At 48.9% G+C, this 14,836-nt stretch overlaps 1 protein-coding gene and 2 long non-coding RNA genes across 8 annotated transcripts in view; 1 reads left to right on the top strand and 2 right to left on the bottom strand.

The window, feature by feature from the left end:
• Positions 1-10,886, top strand: part of ATM (ATM serine/threonine kinase) — an 81,574-nt gene extending 70,688 nt beyond the window's left edge. For 3 of the 4 annotated variants that reach the window (XM_029047766.2, XM_029047765.2, XM_029047767.1), the window contains 7 exons: positions 615-764; positions 1,664-1,829; positions 2,808-2,894; positions 3,116-3,230; positions 4,367-4,430; positions 5,445-5,581; positions 8,413-10,886. In XM_029047766.2, coding sequence (XP_028903599.1) covers positions 615-764; positions 1,664-1,829; positions 2,808-2,894; positions 3,116-3,230; positions 4,367-4,430; positions 5,445-5,581; positions 8,413-8,596 — 903 coding nt within the window. In that variant the 3' untranslated portion in view covers positions 8,597-10,886. The remainder of the gene's footprint in view (positions 1-614; positions 765-1,663; positions 1,830-2,807; positions 2,895-3,115; positions 3,231-4,366; positions 4,431-5,444; positions 5,582-8,412) is intronic. The other variant, XR_003753828.2, reaches the window with a different exon arrangement.
• On the bottom strand, positions 262-10,398 carry LOC114805807. 3 transcript variants are annotated; one of them, XR_003753830.2, is made up of 7 exons: positions 10,310-10,398; positions 8,866-8,942; positions 8,017-8,148; positions 7,377-7,452; positions 4,109-4,275; positions 3,544-3,618; positions 262-1,875 (listed from the first exon to the last, which is right to left on the bottom strand). It is a non-coding gene; the product is annotated as an uncharacterized LOC114805807 (long non-coding RNA). The 3 variants fall into 3 exon arrangements; XR_003753829.2 differs by having other exon boundaries at positions 4,109-4,272; XR_005661200.1 differs by having other exon boundaries at positions 4,109-4,272; positions 7,377-7,447.
• A 373-nt stretch (positions 10,887-11,259) lies between the features above and the next one.
• LOC114805812 lies at positions 11,260-14,513 on the bottom strand. Its single transcript, XR_003753837.2, has 3 exons — positions 14,232-14,513; positions 13,045-13,154; positions 11,260-11,491 (listed from the first exon to the last, which is right to left on the bottom strand). It is a non-coding gene; the product is annotated as an uncharacterized LOC114805812 (long non-coding RNA).
• Positions 14,514-14,836: the final 323 nt, after the last annotated feature.

Raw genomic sequence — 14,836 nt, 5'->3', positions numbered from 1 at the left:
TCACCCCCCCCCCCAATTTTAAGTGTTTTGCCGATAGGTGCTTCTAGAATAATATTCGTATGTTATTTCAGTCTGATGGTCTTCTTCAGCCGGTACAAAGGTGTCTAATAATGGCCCGCAAAGAATGTGCCCATTTTCACGTAGAAGAGTTTTTAAATAATCCCATTATTAGCTCCAGTTTCGATCAGCAGTCCTGCAGTTTCTTGTAAATGCTCATCTGCAGAGAAAAGGTAGCAGCAATCAAGAAGCTCTGAAACCACAGCTGAACTAAAATATATTGTTCCAATGAGGTTTACTGCTTGCTGAGTGTAAGGTCGTTGTGGGCAGGGAACAGGTCTGGTTTTGGTTGTATTGTACTCTCCCCAGCGCTTAGTAGAGTGCTCTGCCTACAGTGAGACCTCAAAAAATTTGAATTAATGAAGGAATGCTAAAAGGAGCTTCTCACTTAGCTGTGCCACAGAAACCGGGGGCGGCAAAGTAAATCCGTAGAGAGCCTCAATAAAAAGCAAATAAGGAAATAAAAACCCTCCTGGGTTCTGCTGGACCGAGTTGGGCCGCGGCAGCTCCCGGAAGGCCCCGTGATGCCCCTAACGCTGTTTCTTGGGCTCCTTTAGGTGGTTCCCCTGTCTCAACGAAGCGGGGTCCTGGAGTGGTGCACGGGGACCGTGCCCATCGGCGAATTCCTGGTCAACAGTGAAAATGGAGCCCATAAGAGGTATAGGCCAAAGGACTTCAGTGCTCTACAGTGCCAGCAGAAAATGATGGTAAGTAGTAGTCGGACCGTTGGCCTTTTCTCAAATGCTTCCTTCGCGTCGTAGGACTAGTGTACTTCAGGATGCGAGCGTCTCGTCTGAAAATACTGAGTGAAGGAAGACGGGGTGGCTACGATCAGATCCCCTCTACACTGTGAGCTCGTTGTGGGCAGGGAACGTGGCTGCTAATTCTGCTGTACTGTACCGTCCCCAGAGCTGAGGACAGTGCTCTGCACATAGTAAGCGCTCAGTAAATACCATTGACTGACAGATGGATCCATCGGCAACCTTTTATTCGATGTCGCCTCCGCCATCCCGGCGGTGCCACTCCCTTCTCTCCTCTCTGAGGACACCTGCTCACAGGCTAATTAATTTTTTTCTTTTTTTCGGAGTGTCTCGGCCAAATTATAGTTTGGGTCTGCTGCTCTTCAGTTGTTGACGTTGGGACCCCCGCTGCCCCAGATCATAAACCTTATGTTGCCTTATTTATTCCATTCATTCAGCAGTATTTGAGCCCTTATCGTGTGCAGGGAGAGAGTACGGTACAACAGTAAACAGACACATTCCCTGCCCCCGATGAGCTTACGGCCTTAAACTACCAGCAACTCCATCACATGGACAGAAATCCCATGTAGGAATGCTATATTTTTTTGTCATCCTCCTCAGCTTTCACAGGAACCTTATAGATTGTGCGAGGCCTGTTTTTGCAGGGGAGGCTCCTTACGTTTAACGCGACACCACTTCCCCTCCCCCTAAATGCAAAACAAAAAACAAACCCATTGCGATCAAATCCGACCACTGAGGGAGCAAATCTCGTGACCACAAGGGATTTAGGAGGTTTTTGGATCATAACGATTTGATTGAGTTCATGACAGAAACGGCCTTTTAATCATCTGCTATTCATTTAAAAGGATATACAGAAGAAATCCTTTGAAGAAAAATACGAAACCTTCCTGGAGGTCTGCAATAATTTTCAGCCGGTGTTCCGCTATTTCTGCATGGAGAAGTTCCTGGATCCAGCAGTTTGGTTCGAGAGGCGGCTGGCGTACACTCGCAGCGTGGCGACTTCATCCATCGGTGAGCAGCCCAACGTAAAGCGCTACGCTTGCGGGCAACCTTGGAGCTGGGAAGATCAAATACCGTAATTACTATTGTTGTTATTCCTGCTCCATACATTTTACTTATGTCACGAGACCAATATTACAGCCTTGCACATTTTATTGTATTCACTGTATTTGTACTTGGGAGTTATTGTACTGAGCCTGCTGGTCTTATTTGGAGCATTTAATCTAGCATCTAATATTTTGATGAGCTAAACCTATTTGGTGTTTTAGAATGTAAATTTTTCTGAAGAGCTCAGTAATTTTTCCAGTAGGAAGGTGTCCCAAATACTAGACTCTAAGCTTTTGGGGACAGTTCCACTTTAGGTCAGGTTTACTTAACATCTATTGTTTTAAGAACCATAATATCGTCACAGTATTTTATTTAGATGTCACCTGCTCCATGCTGATGTTGTTCATTTGAACTGTAAGGAATATTGCCAGAAATGTGTTATTGCTGAGAGAAATAGGCAGGATTCTTCATGGATTTCTAAGTACTTTGAATTGTAACTTGAGCTCAACAGTGTTTTGGTTTTAACTCGCTTCCAGAAAGACGTCAAAGAATTTGCCTGGCTAACAATAAGCAATGAGAATAGTTTTTTTAAGCATGATCTAGATACTGAAAGGTTACCTTTTAATCACGTGAGAATGAACGAATACTCTAAAACGTATATTCAGTGGGGACACATTTTTAACAAGATGCCTTTGGGATGAAACGCAAAGTTCCCAAGCACTGATTAATTCAAAATTCAGCCAGTTTCTGTTTTTGCCCATGAAGTATTAGAAGTATTATTTACTTTAGAGCTTAAAAAGAACTCCCCAAACTAATATTAGAATTAACTTTCCTTTTTTGTAACGGAGATTGCTTCATTATAAGAATCAGAAAACTGCATGTGGGTTGATAAATTGAATACTGGCTGAATAGTTTCATTACGAGATCTTTTTCACCTTTCAGTTGGCTACATACTTGGACTTGGCGATCGTCACGTACAGAACATCCTGATAAATGAGCAGTCAGCAGAGCTTGTTCACATAGATTTAGGTCAGTAGTGATAATAATAATCTTTATATTTTGTTTATATTCATCCCCCTGCTCCCACTAGATGGAAATCATTTTGGGGTCCGCCTCCTCCCAGTAGACTGCAAATTCTTTGAAGGCAGATTGCATGGGTCTCGCTTCTCCCGGGGCACTTCAATAAATACCATGGACGGATTGACAGACCGTAAACAATTTTGTAACCCTTTGTCCTTTCTCTGTTTTAGGAGTGGCTTTTGAGCAGGGTAAAATCCTTCCCACTCCAGAAACGGTGCCTTTCAGGCTAACCAGGGACATAGTAGACGGGATGGGTATCACAGGTGTGGAAGGGGTCTTCAGAAGGTGAGTGACCACACGTCGCGGAGAGGAGAGGATTTTATGCCTGCCATACTTGGCCGTATCAATTTGTACATGTTTTTCCATCCAGGGTTCAGATGGAAAGTTGGCTATAGCGAGGGGAAAGGTAAAGATGAAAGGGAGAAAAGTCACGCTGGCTATCGGAGGGGCGACTATTACAACAGGCCCTCCGAGCACCCAGGTGCCACTGTCAGAGACGAGACAGTGGATCTCATCATGGAATGATCTGTTTATATTGTCCTCTCCCAAGCGCTTAGTAAATCGACCGACAGACTGATCCAGAAATGGCAGTTCTTACCCTCATAATTACACCCCGGTCTTTGGTACGCCGCAGGCAACTGGGATCTTGTCCTGGAGTTGAGGCCTGCAGGGGCTAAAAATAAGAAGAGCGTTGAATAAGAATCACCACATTGTGATTTCTTTACGGTTTTTATTCCAAATAAGGTGTTGGTAGTGACTCCTAGGGTGAAGAGTTTGAGCCGACTGGCTCATAACTGTATCAGATGTTGGCATTTTGCATTCGTACATGTACATCCTGAGGATGTACGTGTAGCATAATATTCTATTAGGAGGTCTGTGTTTCTCGATAAGGTCAAGGTCTGACTGCCTTTTCCAAGTGAAATGACCTACTTGCTTTGGTTGGTGATATATAAAAGTAGCCAGGTGCCTTCAATCACTGCAATTTGTTATCATAGTTACATTCTCCCTGCTGGAACTACTGAATGGAGGATTTTTCCAGGGTCTCCCTTCAGTTAAGCTCAGGGCTCAAGCCCGATAAAGTAATCCATTAAAATATTACAAACACGTAGTAGAACCAGTACTGACCGAAAGAAAAACTCCAGCGGTTCAGTAGGAGCACGTACCTCCCCATCCAGGTGCGAAGACGGTTTCCGGAAAGCTAGGAAACGCGTTCCACCAGGGCCTCGGGTCTCAATCCTGTCCCGCAGACACGAGTCGGCCCCAGGCGGACGCGGGAGACGCAGGGACACCACTAGCAAGGGTGAACCCCTTGATTTTAATCACCGGGCTGCTGGGAAGGGAAAAATGTAGAAAATGTTTTCGGTTTTCAAAAGGGGAAGGAGGCCTGTACTCACTGACCCTTTTCTGTCTGTGTACTGTAGATGCTGTGAGAAAACGATGGAGGTCATGAGAAACTCCCAGGAAACTCTGTTAACCATTGTGGAGGTAAATGGTCTCCGTTCTCCGTCGGGTGGGAAGGAAATCCCGGGTCACTTCTCCGCCTCTTTCCTCACGGCATTCTGGAGGTCGAGACGGTTGGTAACGCGTCCGGGGCCGGTGGCGCAGAGGGATGCTGTTCATTTTTGACCAGTAAATAGCCACGGCACGGGCTAGCTCTGCTCCTCTAAACCTTTATGCGCACTGGCCAGTTCCGCACAGCCCTCCCTGCTCGCCGTGCCCCAGCGGGGGCTCGGGGCACGACGGTTCCTTCGTGGGGGCCGTCAGGGCTGAGGCTTCATCCGGAATTCTCAACGGGGGAGCCCGGGGTGGTCGTCATTTGGCAGAAACCACCTGGTCTGCTATCGCACGTTGGTTAATTAGCTCTTTTTCCTCTTTTGCGCATGAGTATTTAAAAAGGATAACTCAAGCGCTTAGTTAGTCCCCCTAAGGCCTCTCTTAGCTTGGGACAGAGAGGTAGGCTGGGACCTCTGGAGCACGGGAGCCTCTGCTTGGGAGCGCATCCTCAGTCGGTGGTGTTCATTGCGGACTTAGGGTGGACAGAGCGCGGTAGCGTAAGAAGAGGCGATCCCGTCCTGAAGGAGCTTACGGTCACTCCCACCCTCACCTGCTGAGACTGTGCTAGTCTCTCGGTGGAAATGTGATGCAACGGAAGTAGGTTAAAGCCCGGGCCTGGGAGTCAGAAGGATCTGTCTTCCAATCCTGGATCCGCCACCTGCCCGCTGTGTGACCTTGGGCAAAGTCACTTCGCGAGCCCCATCTGGGACACGGACCGAGTCCAACCGGATTAGCGTGTGTCTGATCCAGCGCTTAGAACAGCGACTGGCACAGAGCACGTCCTTAACGAAGTCCATTAAAAAAAGAAAAACGATAGCGTCGAAGGGAAGAGAGGTCCCGGGTGTATTTCGGAATGTCTGTGCGTCAGACTGTGCTTCCGCCGTAGATAGATACCTCAGCCGTACCTAAAAAGATTTACCGAGTGAATGCCCTCTCTCTGTTTAGGTCCTGCTCTACGATCCTCTCTTCGACTGGACCATGAACCCCTTGAAAGCTTTATATTTACAACAGAGGCCAGAAGATGAGACTGAGCTGAACTCCACTCTGAATGCCGAGGACCAGGAATGTAATCGAAAACTCAGGTGAGCAGAGCTGGGGGGGGGGGGGGGGGTCTAGGAATCTGTGGCTTCACAGCCCTTCCAGGCACAGTGATGAGCGAGTCCAGGCCACTAAGCAAGGCAGTGTTGATTTCTCCTTCCCCAGGACAGCTGGCTCTTGTCAGCATGTCTCTGTTTCTCCCTCGCAACGTCCCCCTTCCCTAGCCTCAGTCACCTCGCCAGCTGTTTTGCTGGTAAAAGTGAAACCAGCCTTCCAGTGTGGACTTGGCAAAGTCTCCCCGTCACCTTACCGCTCTCTTGCTCCCGTGTCTCGTTCTCCTTCCCGCTTGCTAAATTCACACTCTTAAACCCCCATCTCTTTCACTGATACTGTCCTCTTCCGGTTCTCCTCCTATCCGGTTTGCCGGCACCTCCTCGGCCTCGTGGCCCCCTAAATCTCATGTGGGGTCCCCTTCTATTCTCCATCTACAACCACTCTCTTGGACAACTCAGTTACTCCCGTGGCTTCGGCTACCGTCTCTACGCAGACGATTCTCAAATCTCTCTCCCTCCTGCAGTCCATACTTCACTCTGTCGCCCGGATCATTTTTATAAAAAACCATTCAGTCCACATCTCCCACGCCTCAAAAACCTCCGACGATTATCCGTCGCTTTCAAATAGAAACTCCTTACCCGTGGCTTTAAAGGCATTTAATCCGGCTCCTCTCGTTGATCTCCTGCTCCAATCCATCCCGACACTTGGCTCCTGCAGCCTACTCAACTGTACCTCCATCCCCTTGCCCGTGTCCTCCTCCTGGTCTGGAACTCCCTCCCCCCTCGCAACTGACAGACCACCGCTCTCCCCCTCTTCAGAGCCTTCCTAAAATCACCCCTCTTCCACGTGGCCTTCCCTAACTCCTCATTTCTCCAACTATTTGCCCTCCCTTCTGTGTCACCTATACACTTGGGTCTGAAGTGCTTTCATAATAATGTTGGTATTTGTTAAGCGCTTACTATGTGCCGAGCACTGTTCTAAGCGCTGGGCACTGTTTCATTTATTTCCCCCGCTAGATGGTAAACTCCATGCGGGCCGGGATCACAGCTACCAAATCTATTGCATTGTACTCTCCCAAGCGCTCTGCACTCCATAAGATCTCAACAGATACCACTGATTGTTCCTCTCTTACCGCTGTTTCTTACTTCCCCTCTGCCATCAAACACGATCCAATCTCCCTTAACTAAAAACTTTTCCCTAGATCCCACAGTCTATATGTCCCTGCTTCTATGTACCGCTATCGCTTCAGCTCCCACCTTGCTACAGATGCCTTCCAAATCTATCTTCCTCATCCCAACCTCTTTCCCCTCAGCCCTCTCCACTTGAACGTCCCCGTCCCCCCGCCTTCTTCTCCTGCGTCCTCGACTTCTCACTGCCGGTCACCACCTTCAGGCAAATGGCTTGCTCCTCAATACGTCCTGGATCCGCCCTTTCCCCTCCACCCATCCGGCCACCGCCCTTGTTTTAAGTCCGTCGACACCTAGTTATATTAAACGGATCTGCCTCCTCACTGCTCTCCCCGAGCCTAATCAATCAGTCGTATTTACTGAGCACTTAGCGTGTGCAGGACGCCGTATCAAGCGTGGGGAGAGTGTGATACAACAGAATCAGCAGACACGCTCCCTCTCCGTAACGAGAGTTCGGCCTCTCCTCCCGTCCACACCCCACTGCGGCCCAGACTATCTTCCTGCAAATGTAGTTCAATTCCCGTTTCTCCACTCCTCGCAAACCTCCGGCGGCTGCTACCCGTCCCCCCCCTCCCCACAACGAGGAGAAACTCCATACCTTTGGCTTCACGGCGCTCCTCCGGCTTTCTCTCCATCGCTCTCTTCACCCCCTGCTTTCCAGCTTGCATTCTGTACTTTGATTTTAGCATAAGATTGGTGATAGTATTTAGTTAGCGTCTATTACCTTAGTAGACCGTGAGCTCTTTATGGGCAGGGAACACATCTGCTAATTCTGTTGTTTTCTCCCAAGCGTTTATTATAGTGCTTTGCACATAGTAAGCGCTCAGTTAATGTTATTGATTAAGCACTTCCTATGGGGATTAGTCCCAGTTGGGAATGGTCCCTCAGAGGCTGGAGCTCCCTCCCGCTTCAGATTTCCTAGGCCACACTGCTTGCCATCTTTCTAGTCCTCCCTAAAACCCCACCCCAGTCACTAGTCTTTGAGCACCTACCGTCCTAAACCCTCGATAGAAGTAGACCTGGATCCCTGCCCTCAAGGAGCTTGCAATCCACCTCCACCAGGAAACTTTCCCCAGTTAATTCCCACCATCCCTTGACCTCTGCCACCCTTTGGCCTTTCAGAAGTGTTGTTATTCAAGGTGTCAAGCCAACAGCTGCTCTTAAAAAATGTCTCCCTCTCCCTCCTCAGGGTACATACATTTGTACTCAGTTATTCTTCTGAAAGTATTCTTGCCTACCTGTTAGATATCCTTGATATTCTCCCCTGCTCCCACAATTTATGACTCCTTTCCTCCTTTAGGTCGGCAGCTCTTTAAAGGCAGGGGCCTCGTCTCATCTCCTTCGTTGTTCTCTTCCACATACAGTGCTCGCTAAATAGAACGTATTGATTGTGCAGGGAGGGAGAGGAATGAAGGGGAGGCTGACGAGGGTCGAGAAGAAGGGGGAAAGGGCGGTTCTGGCGACAGCTTAGGGCCGTGGCGTTTTTGACCCCCAAAGGAAAAAAAAGAAAACGTTAAAAAGCCGTGGCTGAAAAGACAGCTTCAGTGAGTAAGAAGCAGTGTTTTCTCCCATTCCCCAAAGTTCATGAAATGGTTTTTCCTCAGCTGTTTAACATCTTTGGTTTCTCCCGACAGCGGTGTCGACCAGAGCTTCAACAAGGTGGCCGAGCGGGTGCTGATGAGGCTGCAGGAGAAACTCAAAGGAGTGGAGGAGGGCACCGTGCTCAGCGTTGGGGGGCAGGTCAACCTGCTCATACAGCAGGCCATGGACCCCAAAAATCTCAGCCGCCTCTTCCCGGGCTGGAAGGCCTGGGTGTGAATTCTGCCATGGGACTCGGATTCGGAAGGACTACTTGTTTGGCATTCACCTTCTGCCCAACCTGACTTCTGCCACCGTCTGACCTTTCAGAAACACTGTCATTCAGTCTCCGGCCTGGTCTTGCTGCGTGGCATTTCGGCTTCACAAGGCTCTATAGCAGGTGAGTGTCCGTAACCCCAAGACAGGCTGCTATCACTGAAAAACGTCTATTCTCTTCAGGACCCGAAAGGATAATGGTAAAAAAACAACACAAAAACCCTCCAGCTTACCTTTGCTTTGGATTTCGTCCTTTGAAGTAAATTCTCTCTCTTGATGGTGGTGTACAACAGTGAAGGGTAGCTTCACCCTAAATGGAAAAAAGTATGAATCAGATGATTGCATATTGATACTGCTTCTATTTTCCCCTGTTGAATGCCTATAAATGTTCCACTGGATCTGAGCCGTCGGTTTCCTCTGTATGAAGCACTCTGCCAAGTGGGGGGATGGTGACAAATAACGTATCGTATCATCAGGAGTGGCATTTATTGAGCGCTTACTGAGTGCTGAACTAAGCGCTTGAGTTATCCTTTTTAAATTCTCATGCACAAAAGAGGAAAAAGAGCTAATTAAAGTCGATACTGGCGGCATGTTCTGAAACGATGAGAGCCGCATTCAAACTTAAAAGTGGAAAAAGACAAAAAAGGGCCGTATCAGGTTTTAAGGGCCACCTACCTTACGAGGTTAATTTTGAACCAGGTTTAACCCTGATTTTTACGTTGAAAGATAACAGAAGACGTAATATTAGGGAGACGTAATTACAACATTTTTAGCAGCACTTCCTATATCAAATCGGGCTTATTTTACTCTTTTTTTCTGAACATGACCGACTCCTTTCCACTTCTAACTGAACACTAACTGAATTGAGTCCAAAAGTTCTGAATTTGGATTCAATAGAGTTAGAGATGTCACACAGGAAACACAGGGCTTCCCTTTAAAGAACGTGGAAGCCAGTGAAGAGACTTTTACCTCTCGCATTTTGCTACAGAAGCTGCTGAATTTGGGCCTTTCCATGTTTCTTGGAGGGCAGGAGTAAAAGATGGACTTCAGCTCTTCCTCCCCGTCCCTACTGCTGCTGCTAAGAGGATTGGTTAGAGCTGAAAGGGGGTTACTTTCTTGCTGACGAAGGCTTTGTCCATCATTTCCCTGCCAAAATTCACCCTAATTTCCCCAGACGATGATTTATTTGTAGTCTGACATGTCCTTCTGTTTTGCTTTGTTTAACTTTGGTAGGCAACAGGCGATCTTTAGACCAGAAACTAAATCTGCACTTTCCTCAAAGGCAAGCTGACCCGATGCATTTTTTCTTTAAACGGAGTCAAACCCTTCATCAGTTTAGTTTGCAACAAGTGCATTATTTTGTATGTATTTCCGTCATTTCATTTTGTATATGTTTCAGTGTATTTTGTATGTTTATCACCGTTTAAATGCGAGTCCTCTCTAATGAAATGTCTAGGCCAGATTGTTAAAATGACCGACTTGGCCTCAACAACGGGGGGTGGGGGGTCCTAAATTATGGGCGAGTATGAATTTTGGCTTTACGAGGCAGGAAGGAAGGAAGCTCTCTAAATTGTTTTGGCTCCTGCAACCGAGCTTCGGTGTCCCGCGGACCAGCTCAGGGTCTCAGAGCAGTGACTTGGGTGGTGACAGGAAAGATCAGAAGCCGAGAGCACTTACCCAATCACTCTCCCCTCACGCCGGACGAGACGAAAAGCCGGGCCCCGCTCGCGACCGCGCTGCTGCTTCGGCCGATTCAGGATCGCTTCTGGCAGAGAAGTAGATCGAAGGCAGGGCCTGTTCAAGCTGGCTGTGGTCGGAAGACGGTTTAACTAGGAACCAAACCAGAGTCCCTTCCCCGACATAATCAGGTACATAAAAAGGCATGGCTGGGTTTAAGGTACAAAGAAACCGAAAGCCAATTACATCTCGAGAGAATAACCATTCCCTTTTAAAAGACAGGGAATAAAATAATCAGAGACAAGGTATACAAATGTTGGGAACATTAAATTTCCCAAGAGGGCTTATGCTAAATTGGATCTGTTGGATTAAGCTAACGCTGCTGTGAAACCTTTTTAGAGAGGAAAAGGTCCTGCTGGCTTTGAATGTAGGAATAAAGTATATTTTAAATGTTTTTGCTAAACAGGAATAGAATTGTATTTCATGAAATTTTTTATACCTGTTTTGGAACGTTACCTTCTACCAAAATCTCAATAAAGAATCCTTGTCCGGGTAGATACTACCGGACGCGGTGGAATCTGTGCGCTACGTTACGTGTTTAATAGATGACGGATCAGCCTCGGTCTTGCCACGTCCAGGGTGGTCGGAGATGGGTGTGGCTGGACAAACGTGTTTGTCCTCAAATGCTCAAAAAGGCTGTCCTATCCCGGAAGACCACTTCCGAGGTACTCAGTCTACTCTCCCCTTCTCGTCTCACCTCCCTAAATCTACCGCCACACAGCCCGCACACTTCGCTCCTCTGACACCCACCTCTGAACCTCCGTCTCGCCGCCGATCCCTTCTCCGCGTCCTCCCTTTGCCCTGCAACCCTCTCCCCTATCCTGACAGACCACCACTCTCCCCCTCTTTCAAGCCCTCCTAAAATCACACGTCCAAGAGGCCCTCCCTGACTAAACCCTCATTTCCCCACCACCTGCGACCGTCAGCTCCTCTGCCCAAATCAGTGGTATTTTAAAAACGGTTACCCTGTGCAGAGCGACCTACCACATCCTCCTTGGTCTCTCAGGTGGCTATTTTCGACACTAACCTTGATTTTCCCGAGAATTCTCTTCCGGTCTCCTTTAGTTTTTTCTCCATGGTATTTGTTCAGCGCTTACTCTGTGTCAGGCACTGTCCTAAATGCTGGGGTAGATAAAAGCTAAACAGTTTGGACACAGTCCCTGTCCCACATAGGGCTCAGTCTTAATCCCCGTCCTCAGCTCCTTTCACCTCTCTGGCTGATCTTTCTTGCTCTTTTTCCCCCTCTGCTTCCCACTGCTTAACTGTGGCGTCTCCTCAGGGGTCCCCCTCTCTTCCCCCGACTTCAACAACCCTTCAACTGTGCGGCCAACTCCTGTATCTTCCTCGCTGGTCCTTGCCTTTTTCCTTTTCTGCCATCTCACATTTCTTCTAGGACATCCTGGCATGGGGCCCTGCGGCACCCCAAGCTCAACATGACCCAAATTGAATCCTCATCTCCTCTCTCAAGCCTTCTCCTCCACTTAACGACCTCCCCCTAATCAGCCTGTCACCAAACCTTGTAGGTTCTTCCTTCACACCGTTTCCTCAAACCGCCCCTTCCTCTCCATCCGGACGGCCACCGTGCCGTCCAATCTCTGTGTCCCCCTTCCTTCCTCCCAAATTTGTGAAGCACTTACTATGAGTCGGTCGCTGTTCTAAGTGCTTGGGGTAGATAGAAGACGATCAGTTTGGACACGGTCTGTGTCCCACGTGGGGCTCACAGTCTTCATCCCCATTTTACCGATGCGGGACCTGACTTGCCCAAGGTCACACAGCAGGAAAGTGGCCTCGTCAGGGTTAGAACCCAGTTCCTTCTGGCTCCCAGGCCCGTCCTCTATCCCCTAGGCCACGCTGCTTCTCTCCAGGTACACTCACTCACTCTGCTGCCCGGATCGCTTTTCTAAAACGTTGCTCTGCACAGGTCTTTGCAAAACCTCAGATGAAGAGCCGCTCTTCTCCACATCAAGCCAAACTCCAGGCCTTTAGCTTTAAGCTTTGGAAACAGCCCCCTTCCCTCCTGTGAACCCACTCCCTTCTCCCCCTCCACTATAGCTTGCACCCTTTATTCCTCTCAAGCCAATTACTCCCTCGGCCTTAGTCTCGTCTCTCCCACCTTCACCCTCTCGCTCGCACCCTCTCCAGTCCGTCACTCTCCCCATTGTTGAAAAGCCTCTCCCCAGTGAACGATTCCTAATCACCCCACCACAGCCCTTCCAGGGCTCAGTCGCTCCTATGTAATAATAATAATGTTAGTATTTGTTAAGCGCTTACTCTGTGCCGAGCACTGTTCTAAGCGCTGGGGGAGATACAGGGTCATCAGGCCGTCCCACGTGAGCCTCACAGTTAATCCCCATTTTACAGATGAGGTAACAGGCACAGAGAAGTGAAGTGACTTGCCCACAGTCACAGAGCTGACAAGTGGCAGAGCGGGGATTCGAACCCATGACCCCTGACTGCGAAGCCCAAGCTCTTTCCCCTGAGTCACGCTGCTTTCTCGCCCTCCCCGAGAGCATTTAGAAACATTTCTCGTAGCCCCTTTTGCTCCCTCCTCTCTCTCCTCCCCCCGGGCCCCGACCTTTCGAGGTCCTCGATCCCGAAAACCATTTACTGAAGTCTTACGGATCGAGCGCTCCGCAAAATAAGCCATTTGAGATACCATCTATTGAAGTGCTTACGATTTCGGTCCAGTGGAAGAGGCACCGTCGGGGGAATCAGAAGACCCGGCTCGATGATTCAGGGCCTGCTGGGGCTCGGCCATCTGTGGCGAAGGGTTCCGGTCAAAGATCTAGCAAGGATCGTGAAAAAGAGCCGGCTGATACGGGTGGCCACCGAGGCTGGGTTACGATCCTGGCGGCCGTGTTGGCCGAAAAAAGGGGCCTGAATGTCCACCTGCTGTAATCGGCCCACCTGTTCTCCACATTTTGTGGCCCACAGGCACAGAGAAGTGACTTGCCCCAGGTGACACAGCAGATTATATCTTTTTTTTAATAGTATTTAAGGGCATACGGCGTGTCAAGCGCGGTACTGAGTGCTGGGGTAAAGGAGCAGTGAGGCCTAGTGGATAGAGCACAGGCCTGGTATTCAGAAGGACCTGGGTTTTAATCCCAGCTCTGCCACTTGCCTGCTGTGTGACCAGGGGCAAGTCACTTTGCTTCTCTGTGCCTCAGTTACTTCACCTGTAAAATGGGGATTGAGGCGGTGAGCCCCGTGTGGGACGGGGACCGCGTCCGACGTTCGATTGTATTTATTGAGCGCTTACCGTGTGCAGAGCGCCGGGTTAAGCGCTTGGGAAAGTTCAATACAACAAACTTGATAAGCTTGTATCTATCCCAGCGCTTAGTACGGTGCCTGGCACATAAGCGCTTAACAAATACCTTTTTTTTTTTTAAAAAAAAAAAAGGTAATCTGTTGCGTGACCCGGGGCAAGTCATTTCTGTGCCTCGGCTTCCTCATATGTAAAATGGGGAATTCATTACCTGTTCTCCCTCCTGCTTGGACTGTCCAACCTGATTATTTGTGTCTATTCTAGCACTCGGTGGCACAGAGTAGATGCTTAACAAGGGCCGCGGGTATCAGTTGGAGACGATCCCTGTCCCTCGGGGGGCTGGCGATCTAAGTAGGAAGGGAGAACGGGGGCTATTTCACAGATGAGAAGACTGAGGCACACGAGAAGTGACCTGCCCAAGGCAAGGGATTGGAACGCAGGTAACCTGCCTTCCAGACCCCTGCTCGTTCCAGTCCCCCCCTATAGATGGGTTTTGAGGAGCCGGTGGGCCCTCAAGCCAACAGCCTCTTTCTACGTGCGAACACCAAGGAGAGGGACAAGAAAGTGAACCACAGCAAAAAAGCCGTGGGGACTTACCCGAAATGGGAGTCGTGCCAGCAAGGAACGGAAGCTTCTCCGGCACCCCTCACCTCCAGACCGGTTTAACCACTCGACCTGCACACTGGGATAAACTTTAGGAAACAAACCCCACCCCGAATAATGTATCAGGAATTTTGTCTTGCCCAATTTACCCCGTGGAGATAGACTATACTTCAGACTTAATCCCTGCAGCACTTTCTCTCCCCACTCGAGCCCCACAGGCCTTCTGTACGTATCCTTATACTCTGCCGTTTCCCCAACTTTATTCACTTTTAGTGTTTATAATGATGTTGGTATTTGTATTTGTTAAGCGCTTACTATGGGCCGAGCACTGTTCTAAGCGCTGGGGGAGATACAGGGGAATCAGGTTGTCCTGCATGAGGCTCACAGTTTTAATCCCCATTTTACAGATGAGGTCACTGAGGCACAGAGAAGTCAAGTGACTTGCCTACAGTCAGTCACACAGCTGACAAGTGGCAGATTATCTCCCCCCACTTGATTATAAGTGCTTCACGGGCAGCGATCCTGTCTACCAACTCTTCTGTACTGTACTTTCCCAAATGCTTAATAATAATGTTGGTATTTGTTAAGCGCTTACTCTG

Source organism: Ornithorhynchus anatinus, chromosome 20 (genome assembly GCF_004115215.2).
Source record: "Ornithorhynchus anatinus isolate Pmale09 chromosome 20, mOrnAna1.pri.v4, whole genome shotgun sequence".
Lineage (NCBI taxonomy): Eukaryota > Metazoa > Chordata > Mammalia > Monotremata > Ornithorhynchidae > Ornithorhynchus > Ornithorhynchus anatinus.
This window is presented reverse-complemented; position numbering and strand designations above follow the sequence as displayed.